The following is a 13,577-nucleotide window of genomic DNA, read 5'->3' as shown; positions in this document are numbered from 1 at the left end:
TTAATTTATAAGCCTAAAAAGAAATTAAGCTCACCCATCATACTCATTTCAAATTCACTCCCCATTAGTTTAGCAAATTCTTTACTTAACTTATCAGTAGTTTCTCCAAAGCTTATATCATCAACATATATCTGAACTACCAAGAAATCTTTATCCTTTTCTTTCAAGAATAAAGTATTGTCAATTTTACCTCTCTTGTAGCCATGCTCAAGCAAAATTTTTGACTCTTGGAGCCTGCTTTAGCCCATAAAGTGCTATGTCAAACTTGTACACATGATCAGGGCATTCCTTGATTTCAAAGCCCGGAGGTTGCTTAACAAACACTTCTTCCTTTAAATAGCCATTGAGGAAGGCACTCTTGACATCCCTCTGATGGAGAGTGAATTGCATGTAACCAGCAAAGGCTATGAGGAGTCTAATTGCTTCTAATCTTGCAACAGGAGCAAAGGTCTCATCATAGTCTATGTCGTCCCCTATTCCTACTTCTGGTGCAGCTTTAGTCTGGGTTGTGGTTTCATTTGAGTTTCTCACCAGCCCAATTGCTTCATCATCATGTTCATGTCTCTCATAAAGAATGTTAGTTTTATCAAAAATCACATGTACACTTTCTTCTACACACATAGTTCTTTTGTTATAAATCTTATAAGCGTTACTATGTGAAGAATATCCCAAGAATACTCTCTCATCACTTCTGGGATCAAACTTGCATCCAAATGCCCTAAGATAGGATATGTTTGGCTTTCTCCCTTTAAGTAAATCATATGGAGTCTTCTCTACAAGAGGTCTAGTCATGCACTTATTTATGATGTAATATGCAGTGTTCATAGCTTCTGTCGAGAAACTATGGAGCAGTTTACTAGAAAGAAGCATAGTCCTAGCTATATCTTCAAGTGTCATATTCTTTCTTTCAACTACTCCATTTTATTGTGGAGTCCTAGGAGCAGAAAAATTATGATCCATGCCATGCTCATTACAAAATTCAACAAATTTAGCATTCTTAAATTCAATACCATGATTAGACCTAATTGATGCAAGTTGATTACCTAGTTGTTTCTGAGCTTTTCTAACAAAAGAAATGAACATGTCAAATGCTTCATCTTTAGATGTTAAAAATAATGTCCAAGTAAACCTAGAGTAATCATCAACAAACACTATCATATATCTCTTACCACCTCTGCTTAATGTTCTCATTGGTCCACAAAGATCCATATGGACTAGTTCCATCGTCCGGGTGGTGCTTACCACTTTCTTTCTTTTAAAAGAGGATCTTACCTGCTTCCCCCTTGCACAAGCTTCACAAACTTTATCTTCCTTGAACTTAATGTTACGCAGTCTTATCACTAAGTCCTTCGAGACTAGTTTACTGAGTTGACTTTGACTAGCATGTCCACGTCTCTTGTGCCAAAGGAGGGGATCTTTATCCAACACACTTAAGCATGTGAGTTCATTTTCTAAAAGGGTGGACAGATCTACAACATATATGCTGTTCACTCTTTTTCCCTGCAAAACAACTTGTCAGTGGTAAGATTAATCACAAAGCATTTGGTAGAGGTGAATGCTACCATGTTACATCTATCACACAATTGTGATACACTTATTAGACTGTACTTCAGTCCATCTATCAAGTAGACGTTCTCAATAGAGTGAGAATCAGTATTACCTACCTTTCCAACCCCAATGATCTCACCTTTCTTCCCATTTCCAAAGGAGACATTACCTCCTTTAAGGTCCTCAAGCGAAAGGAACTAGTTCTTGTTTCCTGTCATATGCTTTGAGCAGCCACTATCCATGTACCATATTTGATTGCTCCCCTTCACGTGGACCCGCAAAAGGAAATCAGAGATTAGTCTTAGGAACCCAAACTAGTTTGGGTCCTTTTCTATAGGCAAAAAGATGAATCAAATTCTTTTTAGCACAACTTGGTAACCTATTCTTCCCTTGAACAAATTCTTTGTTCTTTTGACTTACCTTTTCTTTTGCAGTGCATTCACTTTTATAGTGACCTGATTTGCCACAATGTGTGCAAACCTTGTTCTCAGGAAGTGTGAGGTACTTGCTTTTGGGATCCCATTTAGGTGCCAAATTCCCAAAGCTAAGTCCTCTTCTGTTGCTACTATGGTATTCCTGTAACCATGAAAGTGCAACGGAGGACCTGTTCCATTTACAAGTTCTGTCTAGCTCATGCTTGACCTTTCTTCGATCCTCCTTTAGGATTCTCACCAGCTCATCCTTTTTATACAACTCATCTTTCATTTTCCTACATTTTTTTCTAGAGTGAGTTGTGTGTGATTAGTTGTCTTTTTACCTGTTCCTTGTTTCAGTTTTAGATTTTCAGATCTAAGTTCTAGAATAGTTGAGTCAAGTGCATGAACCTGGTTCTTCAATGCAGTGTTTTCACTTACAGTCTCACTAGCCCTAAGTTCCAGGTTTTTGCACTTAGCCTTCAAAATCACACATTCTTTAGACAACTATTCTTTTTTATTGTTTACATCCTCAGATTCATCAATTAGTTCTAGAAGTAACTCAGATAACCTTTCTTTAGACAATAATCTAATCTTGTCTTTGAGATGAATTACACTTACCTCAGTTTCTTCATCAGATTCTCCAATGGTCATAAGTGCTTGTTCATCCCCATCATCATCTCAGCTTTCTCCCCAAGCAGCGACCATAGCCTTGGTTGATCCTTTGCTTTTCTTGGGTTGAACCTGTTCCTTCTTCCTGTTGCTTTGTTCAGCTCTTTCCTTATTCCATTCAATTTTTCATTGAGGATAATTCTTGATGCGGTGATCAGTCTTTCCACACTTGTAATAGGCAGGACCCTTGTCAATATCTTCTCGACTCTATCTTCTTCAGGAATAATCCTTCCAAGAGATTTTAGTTCATTTGTCAATGTAGTGAACCTTGTGTATATCTCTTGAATGGTTTCTCCTTCCTTCATAGTACAGTTCTCATATTGAGAGTACAGTAGATTTCCTCTGGATCTCTTCACCTGAGGTGTTCCTTCATGAGCCACTTGCAGAGTGTCCTAGATTTCCTTAGCAGTGGTACAACTTTGGATTCCGTTGTACTCATCTTGGACAAGTCCACAAACAAGCCATTTCTTGGATTTAGCATTCTTCTCCCATTTCTTAAAGTCCTCAACAGTGCAATCAGCTCTTGTCTTTGGCACCTCTACTCCTTCGATATTTATCTTCAAGGTAGCCAGCGGACCATCGGTGACTATGTCCCATAGCTCATACTCCTCTCCTATAATATGATCTCTCATCATGTTTTTCCACCAAGAGTAGTACTGGTCGTTAAAGAGTGATGGCCTAACAGTGGATTGCCCTTCCCAATTTTCACATGGTGCACTCATCTAGATCTTCTTCTAAGGTGTTAGCCTCTTCAAGGATAACCTGTTCTAATACCAATTGATGTTTTATATGCCAATACCACACAAGAGGGGGGAGTGATTTGTGTGGTGTCCAATTTGCGCGTGCACTGATTATAGAAGGACCTGGTTCTTCTAAGTGTTCCTTATACTACTGTTGTAGAAATAGTAAATGCGGAAAGTAAAGAACACAAGTATTTTTACGTGGAATATACCCGGCTCAAAAGGTAAAAAAAACCACGACCTACTACTCAGTATGATTTTTCCCAACACTTCACTAAATCACTAAGCCAAAATAATATTTACAAAACTCTTTGTAAACCTAAGGATTAACTCTAATCCCATTGTGACAACCAATCTCTAACTGTTGCGACAACTTCAAGTTAACTCTAACTTGAATACTCAGAGTACCTAATACAATTGCTTCTAGATAAAGTTGAAAGGTACAACTTGAAAACACCTACTACAATTGAACTAGAATAAAAGATAGACGCTTAGAACTGGTTCTTCTATCTAGTTCATGTAGCTTCGGGTTCACACACTTGAATCACACAAGAATTGCTTGCAAAATGCCTTGCTATTTTGCTCTCAACTCACGTTTAACTTCTGTGTTTGTGCGTCACCGTAGAATGAGAACATCCTGCAATATATAGAGTTAGTAGAATGGTAAATAACTAGAGTTCCAATGCTACTCTTCCTTGGTGTAAGAGTTCTAGTTATCCTCAACTTCTAACTCCTCCCTTATCTTGGATAGTGTTCTCTTTGAGTAAGAAATCATTCTCCTTATCAATTATGCAACATTTTCAACGAGCAGATATCTGATATAATAAGTTAAGCTTATCTCCTTCACGTGCATTCCTTATGCTCGAATAATATGCATGTGTCTGTGTACACAAGGATGGACCTGATTCATGCATGAGTTCCTCTGTCAATCATCAAAACAAACTTCACTTGGGCCAACAGATATAAATGGTGATTACAGCATCTTTGATAATTTTTAAATATATAAAATTATCTTTAAAATATTAAAATTAATATTCGAATTTTGATAATTTTTTGTAGGATAGAATATATGCAGTCAATTCACTAATAATAGATATTTCATAAGTTAGTATCTCTAGTATTATATAATTAAATTATAAAGAGTTAAATTTACTAATACTCAGGTAGAATTGAAAATTTAAAATAAATTATTTTCAAATTTAGAAAGGAGTCTTTTTGAAACGGACTAAAAAGGAGGTTCACATATAAACTGAAACGAAAAAAGTATTAGTTATTTTAAGGTGTACATTAAAAAAAAATTATCTTCAAATCCTAAATCCTCTCTGGTTAACTTCACTAACGCTCTTGAAGATTTTATGTCCAACTTCATACTGAATATTAAGTCATCCATTCTCCGTACACTGCCAGATGGAGCCGAAGGAATGCTTTAATTTGCTAGGTCTGGCGATATCAATTTTAAAATAGTCATAACTGTAGAAATGATTCCATTACAAAAAGAGATAAATCTCGACGTTAAATATTTTTCTGGAAAAAGAAAAAGGAAAAAGTTTCTTCTAATCTTCGTGTTTTGCTGGATCACTCCCTGGCCCTCTCCTAAAATGGTTTGATTTAAAGGAAATCAAATAAGAAAAAGAGAAAACAAAAGGCTAGCTAGAGAGAGGAGGAGAAAATTAACACGTATAATAATATAACTTAGTTTATTCATCTCATAATCTCTGCATTTTGCAAGGAGATCGAAACTGAACAAAACATACACAATGACAGAAATAAAATATAGGGCAAACAATATCAATAGCTTAGATAACATGAAGCTACAAGAACTTCGCCTCCTGTGGGGCTTATTTTTTACTCTTTTTGTTTTTCTTCTTCTTCTTCTTCTTTTCTCATTGCCTCTCGAAAATGGAAAACGCCTTTCTTTTAGCTCAACATTCTGCTTTTCCTGCATAAGAATATACATTGTGTGATTAGGTTCTTAGTAATATCAAAAGATACTGAAAATTCTGAACATCTAGTGACTAATAAATGAAGCTAAGAAAATAAAAGGCAGAGAGCGCAGTTCTTTATAATTTATATTATATTAATGTTTTGCATGAAGACAGTTATGCAATTTTGCTTTGCATTCTTGACATATCATTATGAAAATGTCTTAATTAATTTGGCTTTATTACCTTCAACTTTGTGATGTCACTTCTTAGTAATGGTAGGGAGGAGGAGGAGAAGCGTAAACATAGGGATGGTGTGGTGGTGGTGACTTGTAAACTGGAGTTGGTGGTGGAGGTGACTTGTAAACTGGTGCAGGATGATACGGTGTTGGTGAAGGATGGTATGGCTTCACCGGTGACGGTGGTGACTTGTAAACTGGTGCAGGATGGTATGGTGTTGGTGAAGGATGGTATGGCTTCACCGGTGGCGGTGGTGACTTGTAAACTGGTGCAGGATGATACGGTGTTGGTGAAGGATGGTATGGCTTCACCGGTGGTGGTGGTGACTTGTAAACTGGAGTTGGTGGTGGTGGGGACTTGTAAACTGGGGTGTGTGGAGGATAGTATGGCTTCTTGGGTGGTGGTGGTGACTTGTAAACGGGAGTTGGTGGTGGTGGCGACTTGTAAACCGGGGTATGTGGGGGATAGTATGGCTTCTTGGGTGGTGGTGGTGACTTGTAAACGGGAGTTGGTGGTGGTGGTGACTTGTAAACGGGAGTGTGTGGGGGATAATATGGCTTCTTGAGTGGTGGTGGCGACTTATAAACTGGAGTGTGTGGGGGATAGTATGGCTTCTTGTGTGGTGGTGGTGACTTGTAAACGGGAGTTGGTGGTGGTGGCGACTTGTAAACCGGGGTGTGTGGGGGATAGTATGGCTTCTTGGGTGGTGATGGTGACTTGTAAACGGGAGTGTGTGGAGGGTAGTATGGCTTCTTGGGTGGTGGTTGTGATTTGTAAATCGAAGTTGGTGGTGGTGGCGACTTGTAAACTGGAGTGTGTGGAGGGTAGTATGGCTTCTTGGGTGGTGGTGGAGACTTATATACAGGGTGGTGGGGTGGTGATGGATAGACATGCACTGGTGGAGGAGGAGACTTGTAGAGGTATGGTTCCTTAGGTGGTGGTGGAGATGAGTATTGATAATTTGCTGAGCTTTCAGAAGCTAAGCTCAGCGACACTAAAACCACTAAAAGAGAGGCAAATAGAGAGGCCATTTTCCCCATCTTTGAAACAAATGAGAAAAGTTGTTGTCCTCTTAAGCTTCACTCCGACCCCTTTATATAGCTTTCAATGATACAATTACCCTTTTCAAGATTTTCATAAATGAAGGTAAAAGTCTCACTAGATTACTTAAAACCTACCAAAGTAAAAAAGCTAGAGTATGCATTTTGATTTGGTTTTGTCATGTTGTCGGCTCAAATTGACTTGAGTTGGTATACTTTTTTTGTTCGATAGAGGCTGCAAGCTAAGCATAGCTGGAATTAATAAACTATTATGGCAGCTATACTATTTCTGATGCAAGAATTTAAAGAGAAAAGTCTCCTTTACTTTCTATCTTTTTATACAGTACCGAAGCTTTGAAAAACAAGTGTGGATGCCTCAACTTTGCACGATTTCAGTTGCAGAAATCTGAGCAGATAGCTTTTTTATATGTCTCTTTTAACTTTAATAATGTTCTGTTCACATGTATGACTAATTTCAAAAAAGAAAAACTATGAAACTTGACATTTACTACCGAAATCACAAAGAGTGAAATTAATTCACTTGTATCAGACATTGATAAATTGAGTAAAGTTAATATTCAAGCATGATTAGTGTCAATCATTGTGTCGCTCTAAAAGGCTTTATATGTAAATGATTACCAATACAGTAAATTAAGTTAAATTCTCCTTGTATGATTAATGCTTCTAGTGAAGAATCGGATATGGATCTGACGACTCAGTTCAGCTTTGAACAAGTTAAGTTTTTTCACTTGATGTTGAAGAGTTGATGTAATTTAATTCTCGTGTACTTCTGACTGGTTAACTAACCTTCACATGTGCTCAAGAAGCATTTCAGGATCTTTTAGTCTATCCTAATTCTCAAGCTATAAAAAATAGGGAATAGTAGAGAAATTAAACACAATACATTATATTAAGAGATATAATTGATCAAGAACCAATTAATACTTTGATAGTATGCAAATACCACTGTGCACTTTCAATCAACGTATAAGAATCAGTAACTTAACTTAGATCATGAACTCCTACACTTTGGTGTTTTGTCAGATTTTGATTTTATGCCCCCCTCCTTTGTATTATCTATTTCGGTTTAACTTTAGGGTAAGCGTCCAAATCACACCTCCCACCACCTCGGGAGGCATAAGCTCTGCTGAATGGATTCAAGGGGGGAAAAAATCCACCACCCCTCAACTTGGAGGGGAGTGGATTCACAGGGACTCAATGCTCGAAGCTCGTTGGATTCACACTAGTTGAAACAAAATCAGGTGGAGTACCCGGCAATCGCTTGGGCCGACGTGCATAATCAGTAACAATAAAAAATCAGAGTCGAAGACGATCAATTCGGGGCCCCTTCCGGGTTCGTTTACCCAGTCAGAGCCGTCGACATAATCAAGAGAGACATTGATCGTGAACCAAGGTCAAACAGGGATCGATATCAGCCGTACAATGGAGACCGAAGAGATAGCGGTTCTGAGTCAAACCCCATGAAAAGTGAAAGAAGGAGTGATCGGGGTCAAAGCAATCGGGGACTCATAAGCAAAAATAGTTTCAACGGGCCCATCGGGCATAAGGAGGCGCCAAGGCTATCAGAGTACAACTTTAACGTCGACGCCGCAACCATCGTATCTGCCATTAGACGCATCAAAGACACCAAATAGTCTCGACCTCTACAGTCCGATCCATCCCAAAGAGATCCTAACCTGATGTGTAAATATCATGGCACTCATGGCCACAGAACAAAAGATTACCGACAATTAAGAGAGGAGGTAGCCCGGCTATTCAACAACAGACACCTCCAAAAGTTCCTGAGCGATCGAGCCAAGAACCACTTTAGGAACTGAGATTCTAGTAAACAGATCGAGCAGGAGGAACCTCAGCACATCATTAACATGATCATCGGTGGGGTCGACGTTCTCTAGGGGCCGATGCTGAAGCGCACCAAAGTATCCATCACAAGGGAAAAACCTACTCGGGATTATGTGTCGGAGGGAACCTTGTCCTTCAACGACGAAGACGCTGAGGGAATCGTGAAACCCCACAATGATGCACTGGTAATGTCAATACTTATAAATAAATCTCGAGTTAAGCATGTGTTAATTGATCCAGTTAGCTCGGCGAACATCATAAGATCGAGGGTCGTGGAATAGCTCGGCCTACAAGATCAGATCGTGCATGCGGTTCGAGTCCTAGACGGGTTCAACATGGCATGTGAGACCACTAAATGGGAGATAACATTACTAGTGAACACTGCCCGGACCGTTCAGGAAATAAAGTTCTATGTGATCGAAGGGGGACATAAGGTACAATGCTTTGTTTGGGGGACCATGGATTCACAACATGAGGGAGGTACCCTCGACTCTTCACCAGGTATTGAAGTTCCCGATGTTGAAATGAAGAAAAATAGTTTATGGAGAACAACCGTCCACAAAAGAGATGTTCGCGATCGACAAGGTGTTCCCGATATCCACACATTCGACACCGAAGGAGCTGGGTCCAGTCACCAAGGGAGAAACCAAATAGCAACTATTGACACCGACTCTGTCCTAACCAGAGAAGCAGGAGATGGGCGAGGATGACGACTACGGGGTTTCAATTTCTTTCATTGCTCTCGACGATTCCGATGCTACCAAATCAACGGTCGAGGAACTGGAGCAAGTCGTACTGATCGAACACTTGCCCGATCGAAAGGTATACCTGGGCACGGGGTTGAATCCCGATCTCAGGAAAAAACTCATTCAATTTATTATAGCTAACGAAGATTTTTTTACTTGGCCCCACCTTGATATGATAGGGATCCCACCAGAAATAACCACTCTCCACAAGGAGGGAGTCGCACTTAGCTTCGAACATCTCTACCTCCAAGATTTTGGCCAGTTCGAGACCTGCAATAATGGCCTCATACTCGGCCTCATTGTTAGTAAATTTTATAGTCCTAATGGATTGTCTAACTACATTACCTGTGGATGATTTCAATACAATTCCAAGTACAGACCCCTTTGCGTTCGAGACGCCATATGTAAAGAGGGTCCATATTCCTGAAGAAGTCCTCGAGCTTAATAACAAATCTTTCTCGACCTCGGGTATTAGGGTCGGCGTAAAGTCGGCTACAAAGTCTGCCAAAATTTGAGATTTAATAGCTGTCCGAGGCCGATATTCAATATCGTACCCGCTGATCTCTACGGCCTATTTGGCCAACCATCCTGAGAGTTCGGGTTTATGTATTACATTCCTTAATGGGTAAGTGGTTGCAACACATATGCGGTGATATTGAAAGTACAGTTTCAACTTCCTAGAGGCGCAAAGCGAGCGCCAATTTTTCTAGGTGAGGGTATCTAGTTTGGGCCTCACCTAAAGTCCTGCTAACATAGCAAATTGGAAATTACGTACCTTTCTCTTCCCGGAATAGGACACCACTTACCGCTATCTTTGATACTGTCAAGTATAAGTATAGTTGTTTGTCTGTCTTCGGTGTGTGAAAAAGTGATGGGCTCGATAGATATCGCTTGAGCTCTTTCAAGGCTTGTTGGCAATCCGAGGTCCATGAGAACTTTATTCTTTTTCTTCAACAGTGAGAAGAACCGGTGGCTTTTGTCGGAGGACCTCGAAATAAAGCGTCCCAAGGCGGCTATGCATCCGGTTAACCTTTATACGACCTTCACATTGTCCACAACAGTGATATCTTCGATGACCTTGATCTTATCAGGATTGTTCTCGATTCCCCGGTTGGATACCATGAATCCGAGAAATTTACCGGACCCGACTCCGAATGCACATTTCTCCGGGTTTAGCTTCATATTGTATTTCTTCAATATGCTGAAGGTTTCCTGCAAAAGTTTTAAATGGTCCTCTGCTCGCAGGGACTTAACCAACATACTGTCAATGTAAACTTCCATTGATTTTCCTATTTGTTCTTCGAACATCCGATTTACTAGGCGTTGGTAAGTGGCGCCGACGGTTTTTTATCCGAATGGCAATATGTTATAGCAGTAGGTGTTGTACTTGGTGATGAAGAAAGTTTTTTTCCTGATCACCCGGGTTCATCCGAATTTGGTTGTACCCGAAATAAGCATCGAGAAAATTAAGGATCTCGTGGTCGGCCGTTGCACCGATCATGCGATCGATGTTAGGCAAAGGGAAAGAGTCCTTGGGACACACTTTATTCAAGTCTTTATAGTCCACACACATTCTTAATTTGTTCCCCTTTTTGGGGACTACTACTATGTTTGCTAACCAGTCCGGGTATTTAACCTCCCGAATGGACCCTATTTTAAGGAGTTTAGATACCTCGCCTTTGATGAAAGCATGTTTGACCTCGGACTGGGGTCTCCTCTTTTGCTTGACCGGGTGGAACTTCGGGCCCAGGCTAAGTCAAACGACCTCGAAGTCCAGCACCGGGGCCACCCCATTCTCGTTGGTTTATGGCACCGAAGCTCTAATACCGGTCGAAGTCAAAGATCCTAGTCTCAGGTTCCGATATGCAACCGAAGAATTAAATAACGAGACCATGAATACGATCCTGGAACTGTTAGATGAAAGGCGTGAAGCAACCCTCGTCCGGATGGCCGCCCAAAAATAACGGATTGAGAGGTATTACAATCGAAGAGTCAACCTTCGACACTTCAATGTCAGGGACTCAGTGTTGAGGAAGGTCACATTAAACACCTAGAACCCGAATGAAGGAAAGCTGGGGCCGAACTGGGAAAGCCCATATCAAATTATCGAGATCACCGGAAAAGGGTCGTACAAACTCGGAGCAATGAATGGTGAGCGACTACCAAACATCTAGAACATAATTCACTTGAAACGATATTACTGCTAAGGTACGACCCCGTTTACTTCTTTTATTTATTTACATTTTGGACTAACGCTTGCAGGTAACCGTCAAAGAACGATACAATTTTCTAGGCCTGAAAGCACGCGTTGCACTCTTTTTTCCTTGAACCGGTTTTGTTCCAAATGGGTTTTCCGACAAGGTTTTTAGCGAGGCAATAATGGATCGTGCTAACTTAGAATCGAGGACCGGTTATCAACAATATCCGAGGCTTCTCTATGATCGACCTCGAACACTGGAGGGCATCACCCTCAGATAATGATTTTGGCAGAGGAAGAAACTTTGTACACGAATAGTTTAGCCTTGATCGATAGGATTTACTGTAAGGGCCAAACAGTCAAATAAACCATGCCCACATAAACCGTCCGAGCCCGGACACAAAGCTTGAACACATATGTAACTTTGTATATTACGCACAAAAATGAAAGGAAATTTCTACCTTGCGAATAAATATTTTGCCCCTTCAAAATTTTTCCTTCTTACATTTGATCCCCGAAAAGACATCGAGCCCAAGGGCCACCTCACTCGGGGACTGTCACCCAAGGCAGGTTCGGACGGCTCGGGATAATGAAACCTGAGGGCACAAAGCTTATTAGATAGTTCCCAAACTTTAAAGGCTACGGCCACCGCCATTCGGCAACGGTTATCTCGGTTAAGCCCGGATGACTCAGGGTAACAAGCTCACTGGGAAACCGTCTTACAACGGCTCGGAGATATCCGAGACCCGTTCAAAAGGCTACCCTCGGAAAATTGTAATCTAAAAAATTCTAAGTACTTCGAGAAAATCTTTCAGTCATACCGAGCCCCCCACTATTCTTAAACAAAATAGTATCAAGAGCAAGGCATGTTCGAACCTCCGAACAAGACCTAATTATTACATGTTAAGGCATTCTTTACAATCATAAAAAAAAAGAGCGAAAAGAAACAAGCTTAAAAAGTGTCGAAGGGAAAAAGAGCCTTATATATATATTTAAAGATCTTTAAAAGGGCCAAGCGTCCTCGACAAAGAGGTACAAAAGTACAAAAACAAAGAAAAAACTACAAGGCATTTAAACGGTTTGGTCTCCACCGAAGCCCGCCTCATCATCGGGACCATCAGAATCGTCTCCGCTCCCGGATCCGCCCTAACGCTCGGAGTTTTCTTCATCCTCGGGATACGCCAACTTTTTGGCCTCGACCTCGAGCCCCTTAGCTCTTTCGACCTCGACCGACAAATCAAAACCCCGAGCATAAACTTCCTCGAGGGCCTCCCTTCGGGACTGTCACTTCACGTATTCGACAATATCTTTCAGGTGGTCCTGGGCTACCTCGACATCAGCTTTATATTGGGCCACCATCTCATCGACATCGTCTTTGGTTACTTTAAACACTAACTTAGCCGCTTTAAGCTCCTTGGCAAGAGTCTCTCGATCGACAACAGCTGAGCTTAGCTAAGACTGTAGCTCCTCAATTTTTTGGGACCGTGCCTCATCTTTCTCCCTTGTCGCTCAAAGTTGGGCCTCCGCCGAGGTCAACTAAGCCCAGGAAGTCTCCTTTTACGAGGCCAGGCAGTCCATCCTGCCTCTCCACTCTTCAGCCTCGACCTTGACTACATCTATCTCAGCTCGGAGTTGGTCGATCCGATCAATCTTCTGTTTTACTTGCGGGTTCCGACCATTATTCACTGTGTCTAGATCATCATCACTAACTTCAAAGTTTTTTACCTATTCAACCAGGTCGGCGTGTTCATTCTGAGCTACTTCCAGCTCAGCTCGAAGGCTCTTAGCCTCTCCTTCATGCTGCTCGTTGAGAAGTTTGTACGTCTCTCCTCTCAGTAAGTTCTCTAACTTCGGCTTTGAGTTGGTTCAGCTCATCCCGATACTGGAGAAAAGTTTCATGGTGAAGCACCGAGGCCTACAAATATGAAGAAAAATATTAGGATTATCAATGAACTAGTGCAAGTATAGGAGGAGAAATTGAAATCATCAAGAGTTATCTAGAGTTACCCGGTTCAGCGCTTGTTGTGGTTCATTGAACAGACAGGGCACGTCTACCTCGTTCATTTTTTCCTGGTCTTCTTCGGTCACCAGGCACCAGAGATAATTGGTCACCTCTACGGGGGTTGAAAGAACCCGGGCATCCTCTATAACGGTGATGACAATGGACCGCTTCCGATCAGGATCCACACTTGGGGC

The 13,577-nt window shown here is 41.0% G+C and overlaps 2 protein-coding genes across 2 annotated transcripts; both read right to left on the bottom strand.

Moving 5' to 3' along the window:
* Positions 1-3,025: 3,025 nt before the first annotated feature.
* LOC138910122 (uncharacterized) lies at positions 3,026-3,355 on the bottom strand. The gene has a single exon (XM_070201345.1). It carries the CDS (start codon positions 3,353-3,355, stop codon positions 3,026-3,028), a length of 330 nt encoding a protein of 109 aa, XP_070057446.1.
* A 1,701-nt stretch (positions 3,356-5,056) lies between these two features.
* On the bottom strand, positions 5,057-6,602 carry LOC104085996 (extensin-3-like). Its single transcript, XM_009590130.4, has 2 exons — positions 5,542-6,602; positions 5,057-5,312 (listed from the first exon to the last, which is right to left on the bottom strand). Exon 1 carries the CDS (start codon positions 6,573-6,575, stop codon positions 5,565-5,567), a length of 1,011 nt encoding a protein of 336 aa, XP_009588425.2. The 5' UTR covers positions 6,576-6,602; the 3' UTR covers positions 5,057-5,312; positions 5,542-5,564.
* Between the last annotated feature and the right edge of the window lie 6,975 nt (positions 6,603-13,577).

This window comes from Nicotiana tomentosiformis, chromosome 4 (genome assembly GCF_000390325.3).
Source record: "Nicotiana tomentosiformis chromosome 4, ASM39032v3, whole genome shotgun sequence".
Classification (NCBI taxonomy): Eukaryota; Viridiplantae; Streptophyta; class Magnoliopsida; order Solanales; family Solanaceae; genus Nicotiana; species Nicotiana tomentosiformis.
This window is presented reverse-complemented; position numbering and strand designations above follow the sequence as displayed.

What these genes read in the sequence shown, in the direction of transcription:
- LOC138910122 (XM_070201345.1), bottom strand. Translation starts at nt 3,355, where the DNA reads ATGAGTGCACCATGTGAAAATTGGGAAGGGCAATCCACTGTTAGGCCA.
- LOC104085996 (XM_009590130.4), bottom strand. Translation starts at nt 6,575, where the DNA reads ATGGGGAAAATGGCCTCTCTATTTGCCTCTCTTTTAGTGGTTTTAGTG.